This window comes from Petaurus breviceps, unplaced genomic scaffold, assembly GCF_028583685.1.
Source record: "Petaurus breviceps papuanus isolate PSGF00001 unplaced genomic scaffold, PetGlider_PUasm1.0 551, whole genome shotgun sequence".
Classification (NCBI taxonomy): Eukaryota; Metazoa; Chordata; class Mammalia; order Diprotodontia; family Petauridae; genus Petaurus; species Petaurus breviceps.
Genome location: NW_027186372.1, coordinates 26477029 through 26492933, shown reverse-complemented (window position 1 = coordinate 26492933; position 15905 = coordinate 26477029). Strand labels below are relative to the sequence as shown.

At 38.1% G+C, this 15905-nt stretch overlaps 1 protein-coding gene across 3 annotated transcripts in view; it reads right to left on the bottom strand.

Moving 5' to 3' along the window:
• LOC138172730 (hepatitis A virus cellular receptor 1 homolog) overlaps positions 1 to 11345 on the bottom strand; it is a 33419-nt gene extending 22074 nt beyond the window's left edge. Inside the window, exons 1-2 of one of the 3 annotated variants that reach the window (XM_069102507.1) lie at positions 11194 to 11345; positions 7261 to 7602 (exon numbers count right to left, since the gene is read on the bottom strand). In XM_069102507.1, coding sequence (XP_068958608.1) covers positions 7261 to 7602; positions 11194 to 11242 — 391 coding nt within the window. In that variant the 5' untranslated portion in view covers positions 11243 to 11345. The remainder of the gene's footprint in view (positions 1 to 7260; positions 7603 to 11193) is intronic. The other 2 variants (XM_069102505.1, XM_069102506.1) reach the window with 2 other exon arrangements.
• Positions 11346 to 15905: the final 4560 nt, after the last annotated feature.

The window sequence follows — 15905 nt, the reverse complement described above, 5'->3', positions numbered from 1 at the left end:
TTCCTCTAACAAATCTCAGCTCCAAGCTCACTTCCTCCAGAAACTCCATCAAAGCAAGCAAGGATCAAAATAAGATTGTGAGACAATTGCTAAAGATGCATGGTTGCAGAAGTCCTTACTTATCTTCCCTGTCATGATCTTCAAAGAATGACACTGACTTCTCTAAATTCTACATTAAATTTCATGTAATGTATGAATAAGTAAATACTGAGAAGTCTGGCCATCTTTAGAAATATCAGCAAACTTTTTACTGGGTTCAAATCCCTGGTTCATAGACACCTTAAAAAAATTGATAATTCATAGTTCTATAAACCAAACTGAGAGGAAGCATAGAATGTTGGACTGAAAATCAACTTGGAGTAAGGGAAATCTGGCCTAAAAAGCTGTCTCTGACACATACAGGATGTATGTAACCTTTGGCAAGTCACTCTCAGTGCCCCAGACAATGCCATAAAAGGAGATGGTGACCATTTTCGTGTCACAAATCTCACACATATACTTTGATGGTCTGGAGAAATCCAAGGATACATTACCAGAAGGATGGTTTTAAAGGCACAAAATGCCATTTCCTTCTCCAGCTCATTTTATAGATGAGGAACTGAAGCAAACCGGGTTAAATGACTTGCCCGGAGTCACACAGTTAGTAAGTATCTAAGGTCAGATTTGAACATAGGAAGATGAGTCTTTCTGACTGTAGGCAGCAGGCACACTGTATCCACTGCATCATATAGTGGCCAAAATTCACTATATTGAAATGAATATATATGCACATCCATACATGTATATTTATATATACATACACACATATGTATATGTTTGTGTGTATATGTGTATGTATGTATATTCCCATTCAAGTTCATAGACACCCTGAAATCTCTCCATAGACCCCTTGGAATTCCATAGACCCTAAAAGAAAAAATATTTTCTCTAATCTGAAACAGTACAAAGAAATCACAGATCCAGACAACTATTAAGAAGTCAACAGATTTAAGCATATTTTTTTGCTTTATTTTTCTTGGTTTTCTGTGTGTGTTTTCTTGTTACATGGTTAATATGGAAATGTTTTGCATGACTTTATATGTACAATCAATATCACATTACTTGCCTTCTCAAGGAGTGGGGGAGGGTGAAAGGGAGAGATAATTTAGAACACAAAATTTTTTGAAATAAATTGAAAAGTGTACATGCAGTTGGGAAAATATAAAGAAATAAATAAAAAATATTTTTTAAAGAAACTTAAACATTACCTAAATTCCTCTTTCTGAATCTCAGAAAAAATTTTTATCCTGAACTTAAAACAATCATATATATGAACCATGGATCTCCATTTCATATTTCTTATTTTTAAAAGTGTGTAATAAATCTCATACATGATTTCAAAACCATCCTGCTTGTCTACACTTCCTTCTAAACAAATCTCAGTTCATTAGGAAGTTTAAGTGGGTCAAATAGATAGTCAATGGAAAAATGTTCCCTTAGATTATGATGGTTAACAGTTTGAAAAACCTCTGATCCTCCCAGAATTTTGATCAAAGGTCTTTTATAAAGGGTTTTGAGATCCATATTAAAAGTCAGGTTTAGCAGATTCTTATTCCTATAATTTGTCTAAATAGAGACAAGCTATTTCCCCAATGGTGAAATGAGACTATCTTCCCTCTTATCTTAAGATCTAAACTTTCATTATAGGGATGTCTAAAAGAGAATTTAGAGTATGAGCCACGTGACTGGAATTGCAAAGTTAAACAGAACTCTAAATTGCATTACAAATTTCCACTTTAGAAAAATAGGACATAATGTTACATTTCTTTATATTATCCCAATGGCCTTCTTTTCTTTGGTGGGGGAAGACTAGGTCTTCCTATTTCACCCAGACTTGAAGTGTGGAAGAAGTTCACTCATGGACCCAATTCCAATACTGATTATCACAGTAACTTTAACCTGCTCCATTCCAACCTGGAACGGTTCACCTTTCCTTAGGCAGGAAGGGTGGTTCCCTACTGTTGGGGACTCATTATATTTGTGCCAGATTTATAGTGCAGACCTGCAATCAGCTTTAGATCATTGTATCTTAGAACTTCTGAACCAAAGAGACATCCCAGCCTCAGAGCCTCCCCATAGCCCGGACTACAAATGCATTCCCCCACAAAGGGCCCCAAAGGTCCTTTCTAAACAATTTTCACCTGTCCAAATGAAATCACTTATCTTTGCCAATTGTAGGTGCTACCTAAATGGATAAAGGGTATTGGGATCTAATCACTCCACCACCAATGAGTCAGGTTCTATAGTAAGAAAAGAGAAAATAGGTGCTAAGATAGCTCTGGAGGGGTCGGCCTTAGTTGGTCCTTCTAAAGACTTCTTCAGATTTATTTCCTTTGCTTAAAATCTATTTTATCTCATTGAAAATATATTCTCTTCTCTGAAGGTAGTCCTGGCAACATGATATCTTGTCTCCATGAAGAAGGCTTTCTAAAGAATGGGCATCAGATTCTTACTAGTCTTTAGAAGTCTATTTTACAGAAATCAATTTTTTAAAAAAATCAGCTCCCATTCTTCTTTATTCCATTTCTAATCTCAGAGCTCAGAGAGCTCTCCCTCTTCTCTCTACCATGAAAAATCCTCTGACCTAGGTGGTTGTCTACATCAGATAAGAAGTAGAGGTTAGAGCAGTAACAATATTGGCTAGTATTAGAAATAAACTTTGAAGACAAGGATGAAGCCACAAAGACACAAGAAAAAAAAAACATGCATTGGGAAACATTATGAATGACAAACAGAAGTTTCAGGAGTATACATAGTGGAAAGATCTTTAAACTTGAAGATAGAATGCATGCCAGATGACAATTCTGGTACTTTGAGGAATGGATAAGTCATTTCTCTTATCTGGGGCACAAGTTCTCTGCCATATCTATGAAATGAGAAGGACATTTCTCATTTATGGCCACAGAGAGTAGAACTAGGAGTAATAAATGGTATTTGCAAAGGGCAGATTTATATAAAGAAAATCTTCCTTAGAAGGAAGGGGGGGGGGGGAGAAACTTCCTTAGAGGCAGCTAGGTGACCCAGTGCATAGTGTGCTACAGCTGGACTCAGGAAGAACTAGGTTCAAATTCTGCCTCAAGAGCTTATTGACTGACTGTGTGACCCTGGTCAAGTCACTTAACCTCTCTCTACCTGAATTTCTTCATCTAAAAAATGAGGATAATAATGATACCTATCTCACAGGGTTACTGTGAGAATCAAATGAAATAATATTCTTACAGGGCTTTGCAAATCTGAAAGTGATAAATAAATGCTAGTTATTAACAGAGGTATTTCAAAATAGAATGGCTTGCTTTAGAAAAGAGTGAGTTCCCCTAATTGGATGTCTTCAAGCAAAGGCTGAATGACTACTTGTCAGAGATGTTGAAGAGATTCCTAATCAGATGTGGTTTGGATTTTAATGGCCACTGAACTCCCTTCCAACTTGAACTTATTTTCCAATTCTAAAATCCTTATGATTCTAGAATCTATCTCTCTTTTAGTAAGAGTAAAACCCAGGGTGAGATTTTATATAAGGTCCACACAAATCTATTTCATGGGTCAGCATCAAGGAACAGTTAATGAGCAAGTGATGGCTTCCTCTGGGCTTATTTATGAGGAAAAAGAAATAACTGTCACCCTTCATTTGCATAGATATTTCCAAAGAACTTTACGTCTCATTTATACTCAAGAGGTAAGTCAGAGATTATGATGCCTACTTGACAGATATAATAGCTAGAACTTAAATATTGCTCTAAGGTTTGCAAATCACTTTACAAATATTATCTTTTTTAATCCTTACAACCATCCTGGGAGACAGGTTTTATCTATTTGTCTCCATTTTACATATAGGAAACTGAGGCAAACAAGGTTAAGTGACTTGCCTAATGACACAGAGCTAGTAAGAGTCTGTGGCCACATTTGAATTCAGGTCTTCCAGACTCCAGGTCCAGTGCTATGTACTTCACACAGCTAGTAAGTGTGTCTGAAATCAAATTAGAACTCAGGTCTTCCTGTCTCCAGGCTCAGTGCTCTATCTAGCATGGTGGTACCATCTAACTGCCTCACAACCATGAGAGTCACTCTTATCATTCCCATTTTCAAGTGAAGAAACTGAGGCAGATAGAGGTTGTGACTTACCCAAGATCAGACAGCTAGAAAGTGTCTGAGGCTGGATTTGAATTCAGATCTTCTTGACCCCAGACCCAGGGCTCTATGTGCTTTGTCAACAGTTGGGAAGACTGTGGGTAAAGATTTAAGTATTTTGCCCAAGATAAAAAGTCAGAGCCCTGACTTGGACAGGGGGATGTGAGAGAAAGCTTGAACCAGAGAGCTGGTTGTTAAATTTTCAGTGTGAGCGTCTGCACCTTGGAAATTGGCAAATATTATAAATCAGAGTTTGAGTTATTATTTTATTGATTGTCTTAAGAAAGTGATGAAGAAAATCTTTAGAATGAAGATTAAACTTGAAAGTGTGTCTCAGTGGAAAATCACTTGTTAAACATTTCCCAGGATACCCTGCTCTCCTGACTCTCAGTCCAGTGTTCTCTTTCCACAAGACGTGCTTGCCTCTTTCTTCTCAAAAGATCCCATTTCATTTCAACAAGTATTTATCAAACACCTTCTAGATGCAAGTCATTATGCTTAAACTCTGGATACCCTGACTCCAAATCTTCATAAAAATAAATTGGGTCACTTGGATGGTGCATAATGTACTTGGAAATGTCTGTCCATGAGGCATCTAATTTTTCTTGGAGATTAGATGAAAGATACTGCCCATCTACCTTCATCTCAGATTTAGCTCCAAAGGGCCAAGATAAGAACAGTAACAACAAAAGGAATAAAACCTGAAATAACTCAAAAGCTTTTAACTTTCTGGCCCAACCAGGAGTGACCTGAGACCTTGGACAGGCTATGGGAACAGTAAAGGGCACGGAAAGTAAGAATAAGTCTATCAGGCAAAAGAGTGCAAGGAAATGAGCAAATGTTGGGAGGGCCAGCAAAATCCATTGGATTTCATTAATGGGCTAAGCAGGGGTCTAAGGCTAAAGGGCACCAATTTTGCAGGTTCTAATCTCAGGTCTCTGATGCCTCAGCAATTGTCACTTATCCTTTCCCTGAAACTCAGTTTCTTCATCCTCCTCATCTCTAAAGGTTAGATGGGATGACCTGAGGATCCTTCGAGCTCAAAATCCTGAGATACCTCAAATACTATCATGGGTCTTGGATGCCACTGACCTAACTGATTCCCTAAGGGGATCTGGAGAGTTATTCCTCTCTAACTTTACTGAGTATTTGTATTTAATAAGAGATTTAAAAATTATCTGCCTCATTGATTTAGCCTCTCTAGAGCATGACCTAGAATATATGCATGACCTAAGACACTTGAAAACTTGATTTTCATTCTTATATCCCCTACCTAAAACTCCGACTACAAGAATTCCCCAATACTAATTTTGTGACATCATCCTTGAGGATATCTAGTTATTTAAGGGGTGTTATGGAATTATCTTCAATTTTTCAAAACAGTAATATTTATTCAACTGAATTATAATAGCTAACAGAAACACCATGCATCAGGGCACATAGGTGGCACAGTGTATAGAGCATGGGTCCTGAAATCAGAAGGACCTGAGTTCAAATGCAGCCTCTGAGACATACTAGCTGTGTGACCCTGGGCAAGTTACTTAACCCCAAATGCCTCCTCCCAATGAATGAATGAAAAAATAAATAAATAAATGAGAATGCAGCATTTTCCACAGAGGTGGGAAAGGAAGAAGGCAAAAACAAAATCAGCATGGGAAGTGTCACTACTCCAAGAAGGTAGGAATCATTCAATCCATACAACAGTCTTTTAAGCTCTTACATTGTTCTAGGCACCATGCTAAGCAGAGGGGCCACCAAGATAGAAATGGAGGAGCCCTTGCCCTCAAGAACTTTATGTTGACTTTAAGGTAGTTTGGAGAGGGGTACTCAATTGACAAAATGTTCATGAAAAAGATGGCACTTGAGCTGAGTTTGGAATCATTTTCCTATGGTCTCATTGCAGAGGGGGCTGGGTGGTACAGTGCTAGGGTCTGGCACATACTAGGTGCTTGTCTCTACTCAATGAGTGGAGCATCTACCCTCTAAACGCTTTCTTCTAAGCCCACTTGCTCTTGGCATCTCTCCCATTGCCAGACATGGCTTCCTCAGAGTCAGCCATTTGGGGGGCACTGCATCGAAAAGTTCACAACCCACATCCCTTTCCTCCTCAAAAAAAAAAAAAACATCAAGAATAGGCAAAAGGGTTGAGTTCAGAGTTTGAGGTCTCACTCTTGTTAGGTTGTGAATAATGAAGCATTACTATGACTATGACTCAGGCCTTCTATAAATGAAACTGTCCTAATGGGGAAGATGATGTCAGACACCAAGTAACTTTAGAGAACCATACAGTAAAAGTTAAGTTCTTTGAAGACAGGGTCGACATATTTGTTCTCCCACATCTATCTGTAACTTTTACTTATGGGGCTTGATAAATGTCTGTTAAACTGCTGAATTGCAATGAATCTCTTCAATTCCATCTGGGGTACTCAACATTATCTCAGTATGGAAATGAACTGTTTGGTCTGTCTAGCAAGGGCCAGATGAGAAGGTCACAAAATTCTTGGTTTAGTCTTGAAAAAGAACTTTATAATGAGCATCTAACTGACATCTTTACTTTGCAGATGAGGAAGCTTGGGCCCAGAGATGGTTCCAATTATCACTCTAGTTCTGCCACCTGTGGTCCCAAAGTCCCAGGAGTAGCAGAGTCAGGATGAAAACCCAGATCCTTTCCAAAATGCATTATCCTTTTTACTGGTTATGACAGTAAGATGTGACAAAGGTATACCATTTTCTATAAATCTCTTCCAAATGCCTGGAAATGGTGGATCTTCTGAACATATCTCTCTACAAACCAGAATCATCCTAGCACAATTCTCATAAGGAAATAAAAAGCAAGAGTGGACAGGGGTATCTGAATGCCAGCTTCCATACAGAAGAGAGGACCTTGAATGAAGACCTCAGATAATCCAAATAGGAAATTGAGATCAGTAAAACCTAAGAGAAGTTCCTTTGACACAGTTTCTCTTAGAAGATTTTTCAAAGAGCAAAGGAAGGGAGTGGAAGAAATTAAGCATTTATGTAACATTTACCATGTGCCAGGCACTGGGCTAAGTGTTTTACAAATATATCTCATTTGAAGAAAAGAGAAAGGCTTACCTTGTTCAACATTCAGTTTCACCGTGACTTTTTGGTCATTAAACCAACCAGAAATTTCCACCCGGCAGCAATATATCCCCTCATCTGCCTCTGTCAGGTTCCCTATCGTCAAAGACACAATCCCTTGAGAAAGGTTCTCCTTTAAGTGGTATCGGTTGGAATGCTGAAAGGTCATCTTGTGTCCATCTGTCCAGATAATTTCATTGGAGCACCCATTCAGAGGACACCATCCTCGACCCCAACACATGGATGTGACACCATTCTGCACTGAATATATGCAGGGCAAAGTGACAGATTGACCCACTATTCCTGTCACAGTCTGATCAGACATAGAAGGACCTGCTGGCAAAGAGAAAAGGATGGAGGTTAGAAAATAGGTGATTAAGGTAGTGGCTAGAATGGCTGTCAGTAAGAGGAGGTCAGGCCTGTCTCAGATACTAGTTCTGTGTCTCTGGGCCAATCACTTAGGTTACCTCAACCTCCATTTCCTTCATCTTGTTAAATGGGTATAATAACAGCACCTACCTCACAGGATTATTAGAATCAAATAAGGATGGGCCAGCCAGGTAGCACAGCGAGTAAGAGCACCGGCTCTAGTGTTGATGACCTGGGGATCAAATCTGGGCTCGGATACTTAGCATCACACCCATAAATAGTTGGCCATGTTGAACTGATGTGAATAACCTCTGAACTAGTGGGTGAGAATATTATTTATCTCCATTTTACAGGAAGAAATTGAAATTAAGAAATTAAGGGACTTGCCAGGGGGTCCAAAAGCTAGTTAAGTGTTTTAGTTGTGCTTCAAATCCAAGGTTTCTGATTCCAACCCCAGGACTCCTAAATTATGCTTTAAAAAAAATAAATATAATTTAAAATTATGTATAATTAAAAATATATATTTTCACATAAATGAGGGTCCACTATTTTCAAGTTGTAAAGATTATCAGAGTAAGGACAGAGATATGTCCTAAAACCTTCAGAAGTCAATCAATAATTAGATTAAAAGGTTTTTCACACAAACAAAACCAATGCAACCAAGATTAGAAGAAAAGCAGCAAGTTGGGAAAAAATTTACACCAGGTGTCTCTGATAAAGGCCTTATTTTTCAAATATAAAGAGAACAGAGTCAAATTTATAAGTATACAAGTTGATTCCCTAGTTGATAAATAGTCAAAGACTATGAACAGGCAGTTTTCAGAAGAAAAAAATCAAAGCTATCTATAGTCATATGAAAAATGCTCTAAATCATTGTTGATTAGAGGAATGCAAATTGAGACAACTCTGAGGTACCACCTCATACCTATAGGACAGGCTAATATGACAGAAAAGGAAAATGACAAATGTTGAAAGGATGTGGGAAAATTGGGACACTAATGCATTGTTGATGGAATTGTGAAGCATTCTGGGAAGCAATTTCAAATTGTGCCCAGAAGCACTATAAATGTGTGCATACCCTTTGACCCAGCAATACCATTCCTAGGCCTGTATCCTAAAGGGAAAAGATTGATTTGTACAAAAATATTTATAGCAGCTCTTTTTATGGTAGCAAAGAACTGGAAATTGAAGAGATGGATGCCCAACAATTGGGAAATGGCTGAACAAGTTGCTGTATATGATTGTAATGAAATAGCATAAGATAGAATGTAATAGATGTAATGGAATGCTGTGAGAAATGACAAGCAGGATTATTTCAGGAAAATCCTGGAAAGATTTATATGAACTGATGCAAAATAGAGTGAGTAGAACCAGGAAAATACCTTATACAGTAACAGCAAAATTGTACAATGGTCAACTGTAAATGACTTAGCTCTTCTCAGTAATACAATGATCTAAGACAATTCCAAAAAGTTCATGACAAACAATACTATCCACTTCCAGAGAAGGAACTTATATAATCCGAATGCAAATCAAAGCATACTATTTTTCACTTTATTTTTTTTTTTGGGGGGGGGGGAGACTGTCTCTGTTTTCTTCCACAACATGATTAATCTGAAAATCTTTTGCATGGTTGCACATGTAAAATCTGTGTCAAGTTGCTTGCCATCTTTGGGGGAGGGAGGTAGAAGAAAAGAAAGGGAGGGAAAGAATTTGAAACTCAAAATTTTAAGATATAAAATGTTGAAAATTATTTTTCATGTAATTGGGGGAAAATAAAATATTATTAAAAAATAAAAAGAAATCAATTAATAAAAAGGGTTGCATGCACTGTGTACCCAACTTTGTTCAAGGCACCAGACAGCATTCAATTCTATCAACTTCTATCTATATAAGTATAAACTTCCATCCCAAGGAACAAGAAACAATTCTCTAAGCTGAGAAAACAAAACAAAAAACATAAACATTTAGAGAAAAAAATTGCCCAATAATAAAGGGCTAAATTGTGTAGCATTATATAAAAATAAACAAGAACAGCCCCCTGGAATAAATTTTTGTTTGTTTTAATGTATTAAGGAAGAAATTAGAATGTTTACATTTCCATGGAATGTTCAAGTTTACAAAATAAAAATTTCCTGTGAAGTAAGGGGTGAAAGTATTTCCATTTTCCAGATATGGAAATGAAGTTCAGTTAAGTGACTTGCCTCATAGAACAAGGCTATTAAGTATGAAACCTTACAGGTCCCTCCAGATTACAAGCTAGGTATCCAGGAGATAGACAGAACAGACAGATAGATAAACAGATAGACAGACAGAATAGATAGGCAGAACAGACAGGACAGGAAGAGATAGACAGACAGAATAGACACAGACAGACAGAACAGACAGAAAAGACAGTCAGAGCAGAGAGATAGAACAAACAGAACAGAGACAGAAAGAACAGACAGAATAGACAGACAGCACAGACAGAATAGACAGACACAGAACAAACAGACAGACAAGACAGGCAGACAGAATAGTCAGAAAAAAAAACAGAGAGAACAGACAGACAGAAAGAAGAGGCAGAACAAACCAATTCAAGCAGCTTAAAGGCAGAATGTGGATGGCTCACCTGTTACACTCAGTAGGATGTATGGTATGATATATTCTGGCAGTACCCTGACAAATGGCACTAGATTTGAAGGCAGAGGATCTCAGTTCAAATCTCATCTCTGAGACTCACCACTTCTATGACCTTGGGTGAGTCATTTCACTACCACAGTTCACAGTTTCCCCACCTGGAAAATGAGGAAGCTGCACTAGATGGCCTCTGAGGTCCCTTCTAGATCTAAATCTATCATCCTTTAATCCTAAATAAAGAGCAAATTTTCCTCCTTCATTCATAGATAGCATTTGACTTTAGCTTGGTTCCCAGCTCATTATCTGGTCATCCCTCTGTACTCCATTTCCCATGCCCTCTAATGTGAACTAGGCTTTGGGTTTGCCAAATCAAACACCTCTTTCCTGTCCTTATTCCACCATCCACAAGTGTCTTCCTTGTAGATCAGAGGTTTCCAAACTGAGTTTCACATGCCCTTTGCATGAAGCTTATCAAGGGAGCAGAGTGGAATAGTTTTAAAATAACTATATTATCCTATTAAAACATTCCAAATAAAAATATTCCCATTTAAAACAACTTATCTGTCTCTGATCTCATTAAATCCAAAGCAAGAAGCAATCTGGAGGTTTAAAATATATAAATATCTCTTTCAAAAAGAAAAATGAAACTATTTGTTGATATAAAACAATCAGATCTCACCAATTTACTTGACTGTATTCTAATAATTTAACAACTTTGTGATAATAGTAATGGTAAATGACAAATAAAGCTTTCTTTATGAAAAATTAATTAACCTTCATATTACATTTCTCAAGTGCAGATGCCCAGAAAATTGTCATTTATTTTCCTTTAGTACTGAATGACAGGTAGGAGATTTACTGAAATCCAAGAAGCATGTGGACCAAGCAAAGCCCCAAAGCCCTCCTATATGTGGATCATGCCACCCACCCCTCACATACCTGCAAAAAGCACCATCAGGACACAGCTGAACAAGACGGGAAACCCCATGGTACCAGCTAGAAAAAAGTCAGACAACAGACTGGTTGAGTTTCCCGGGGGAAAAGAAGTTTTTTAGAAAAGTCTGAGTTTTCAGTTTTAACTTCCTCTTTCCCCTGACTTGACAAGTCATATGAGACGTCAAACTTGAGAACCACAAATCCCCCAGGCACCAGCAAAGTCCATGGTATCTACTGTCTACAGGGTGTTCCTAAAGTCTGGACACATAAGACATCTCATTAACCATGCATATTTTCAAGAAATGAATGAATGAAATTTTCAACAACATTTTATTTAATTAGCATAAATTTTAGCCCTGACAATTTCATATGGAATAAAAGCTTTCATAAGCTATTGGGGACTATTTTCTATATTAATGAGATTAATTTAATGTAATTAATTAATTAATGAGATTTCCTATGTGTCTCCTATGGCTTCCTATGAAATTTCATTTATTGCTGTCTCACCTCTGGACAATGGAATCTATTACTTTCAGCATAATTGGAAAAGGAAACCTTACAAGTTCATTACAATTAAACTAGACTTACTCTAGTTCCCACCACATAAGATCCAACCTAAGTTACTATTTCTGACCCAGCAAAGATGAGGGAAAGTGAAGAGGACTCTATGGTGTAACTAAATTAAGGGAGTTCCCAGAAAGAAATCTTAGTCTCCCAAAGCCCAAGAAAGGCCTCCTTCCTTGGGAACACATTCCAGACAGCCCCTCTTTTAGGGCAGACATTTTGGAATTCACTCCTCACCTTCCAATGCTCCACAAGGCTAATTTTGCTTGTTAGCAACAAAGTATATCCATGAGCCTAGTCAAGTTATCTTGAAATTTCTAATAGACATAAAAAAGCCCTATCTATACTAAAATATTCATTAACAGCACTTTTTTGGTGGGATAACAAGGAACTAGAAACAAAATAGATGCCTATAAATTGGGGAATGATTAAGAATATGAAGACTACAGAAGTATGACAAGACTTTATTTATAGAATAAAACAAGCATGTCTATAACATGGTATAATAAAAAAAAATAATTGCACATGGAACTACAACTCTTATGTATAACTTACTGGATGTGGATAGCATTTTCCATCATGAGTCTTTTAGAATTGTCTTGGTCTATCTCAAAATCTCAAAGAATCTAAACCAAACTTTCGTAACCTAAGGCTGGGCTCCAGCCCCAAAGGTGCTATCCAAGTGAACCCCTATGAATGGGGGTGTTGTGCCAGCATGTGAGCGGGTGATTTCTACTTTACCTTGTGAAGTTCAAACTCCTTTGCCTGGCACCCAAAACTGCCTGTTGAAATCCCATTCCTGCTTCAACTCTCACTCAAATGTCTGGAGCTGTTGTGGGGGAACTCCCACCTTGAGGTCACATGTGGCCTTCTAGGTCCTTGGGTGTGGCCCTTTGACTGAGTCCGTATTTTACAGAACAAGGGGTTTGTTCTGTGAAGTTTAGATTCAGTCAAAGGGCTGTGCTTGAGGAACTAGAGGGCTACATGTGTCTTCTTGACTCTTGGTCAGGGGCTCTACCCAGTTTACCCCCTAACTGCCTCTGAACCTAAAGCTTGCAGAGGTGGAGAACCTGCAGCCTCCAAGCCATATGTGACCTTCTAGGTCCTAAAGGGCCACACTAGAATTTAGTTAAAGGGTCACACTTAGGACCTATCGGCCCACATGTGGCCTTAAGGTTGCAAAATCCCCACCCCTGGCTTAGAGAATTTTCTGATCTGTAAAATGAGTCACTTGGACTGAGTGACTTCTAATTCAATTTCCTGTTCCAAAACACTATAATCACTAACTACTTTGCAGTTGGGACATCTGAGGTTCTAAGTGTTTCAGGTAGGATATGAAGTCAGATCTTGTTGAGTCCAGGACCACCTAACTACTTATAATCACCAATTTGTGTCTAAACCTCCAGAGAGTTTATGAATTTCATGAGGGTGGTAATGTGGCCTACATTTTACCTATACTCTGTGCCTCCCCCAGTACCCCGCACTCAGTAGTGCAGTAACCTTTCTCAAATAAGTGAATTTCTCTACTTCTGTATCACTGCCAATTGGGATATAATTCCACAGACCCTCTTCCCCTGGGTGGGGTGATGAATTTTAAAGTCATCAATTTTTGATGACACAATCATTTAAACTAGACTTACTATGTCTACTAAGGCCACAATCCTTTAATGCTTTGGACTAGAATAACTAATCAGTCTGCCCGAGGGGTGGTGGCTAAGGCAGTTTAGTCCTTATCTTGGACCTCCAAGTTCCAAAACTATCTTCTCCTCCCTGGGAGCACTTTTCTTCCTCACTAAAATGGATTGCATTTCTATCATATCTCCACATATCCATACTTGCATACCTATCAGAGCTAAATCACAATATTGTTTGAGTAAGGAGGAATAACAAATTGAGAAACAAACTAGTGAGAAAACAAATTAATAAAACAGCTAGGTGGTACAGGGGATAAGAGAATCTGGCAGGCCTGGAGTCCTAGGGACATGAGTTCAAATCCAGGCATGGATACTTACTAGCTGTGTGACTGGCCAAGTCACTTAACTCTGTTTGCCTCAGTTTCCTCATCTGTAAAATGAGCTGGAGAAGGAAAGGGCAAACCACTCCAGTATCTTTGCCAAGAAAACCCCAAATGGGTTCATGAAAAGCCAGACATGACTGAAAACGATTAAACAACAACAAAGCATTTGTGTGGTGTTTTAAGGTTTGCAAAGTGCTTTACAAATAATATTTTGCTCTCATAACCATCCTGTAAGGTAGAGGGTATTATTGTCCCCATTTTACAGATAAGGAAACTGAGGCAGACAAAGATTAAGTGACTTTCACAGGGTCTAGTATAGAGCTAGTAAGTGTTGGAAGCAGGATTTGAACTTGGTTCTTCCTAATTCTGGGTTAGGATCTCTATCCACCTTAGTCTCAGCTTCCTCTGAAAATAAAGCTTAGAGATTTTCCTTATCTTTAAAAGGAATTAGACAGAATAGCTTCTAAAGTTACTTCCTGTTCTAAAATCCCGGGATCATTAGCTATTTTGCTGTAGGTACAATTCTGTCCTTCTCACTCTTAAAAAAATCCTCCGGGAGTCACCTGAGAGTGACCCAAAACCTCAAATCATTCCAGAGAAGATTTGGAGTTTTGTTGAAACAACCTTCATAAATTAGCCGGCACTCAGAATATAGCTTCATTATTATTGCTTGGCTCAGCCAGATCTTCAAACCCGGGAAATTATATGCCTAAATGATTCAGTGTGTGCCACAAACTTTCCTGTGTCATATGGCTTTAGATTCTACAGAAAGGTAGAGATCTTAGTCATCAAATTTTAGAGCAGAGAAAGGTTTATCTTTAATCCAATTATTCCATTTTGGAGATCAAGAAATTGAGGTCAGGTATCTCAGGAAGGTCACCCAACTAATTCTGTATCAACCTCTGAGCTATTAACAAAGCTAAGGACCAAGACTTCTTAGAATGGGTTTCCTGACCATATGTACAAAAATATTTATGGGTGCTCTTTTGTTAATGGCAAAGAACTGGAAACTAAGGGTCTGTGCATTAATTGGCAAATGACTAGGAATATAACAGAATCTGATTGTGCCACAAGACATGATGAAAGGGATGGTTTCAGAGAGCATTGGAAAGACACACATGAACTGAGGCAGAGGCAAGAGAGAAGACCCCAGAGAAGTCCCCAGTTTATACAATAACTATAACATTGTAAAGACAAACTTTGAAAAACTTAAAGAGGTCCAATCAATGCAGTAACCAGCCATGATTCCAGAGGAGAGATAATGACAACCTGCTACCCACCTCCTGACAGAGAGGTGATAAAGTGTTATGAAGAATGACACACACATTTGGGGGCATAGCTATGGAGGGAATTTAGTTTTTTGAATATGCAGGTTCATTACACGGGTTGGATTTTTTACCCCCAAAAGTAGAGGTGAGAGAGAGAAAATAAATGCTTGTTGATTGAAAATGAAATGTAGGGGCAGCTAGGTGGCACAGTGAATAGAGCACTGGCGCTGGAGTCAGGAGGACCTGAGTTCAAATCCAGCCTCAGACATTTAACACTTAACTAGCCATGTGACCTTGGGCAAGTCACTTAACCCTAATTGCCCTGCCTTCCCCCCTCCAAAAAAAAGGGAAAAGAAAATGTAGTTATGCTTTAAAAAGTGAGGCACCTAGATTCTGCATTCTCATTCTCTTATCTATATGCCTATTAAAAATCCCTTCTTTCCTTCTCCCTTTCCAGACAAAAGGTAGTAGATGTGAGGTCCTAAGGTAAAAATAATCACTCAAATAGTTACTGAGAACCTTTTATGTCTAATACTGTTTCATCGGATACCATTTGATGATAATTCTATCTATTCATTCTTTTTTTAAAAATTTATTTTTTGACTTTTTAGTTTACAATATTCAGTTCCACAATCCCTTGAGTTTCAAATTTTCTCCCCCTCTCTTTCCTTCCCTCTCCCCCCATGGAGGCATGTAATCAAATATAGGATCTACAAATAACTTCATGTTAAAAATTAGTCAAGTTGTAAAGAAGGATTATAACCAATGGAGTGAACAATGAGAAAGAAGGGACAAAACAAAACAAAACACAAGAGAGAGCAAGTGGTTTGCTTCAGTCTGCATTCAGATTCTGTAGTTCTTCCTCT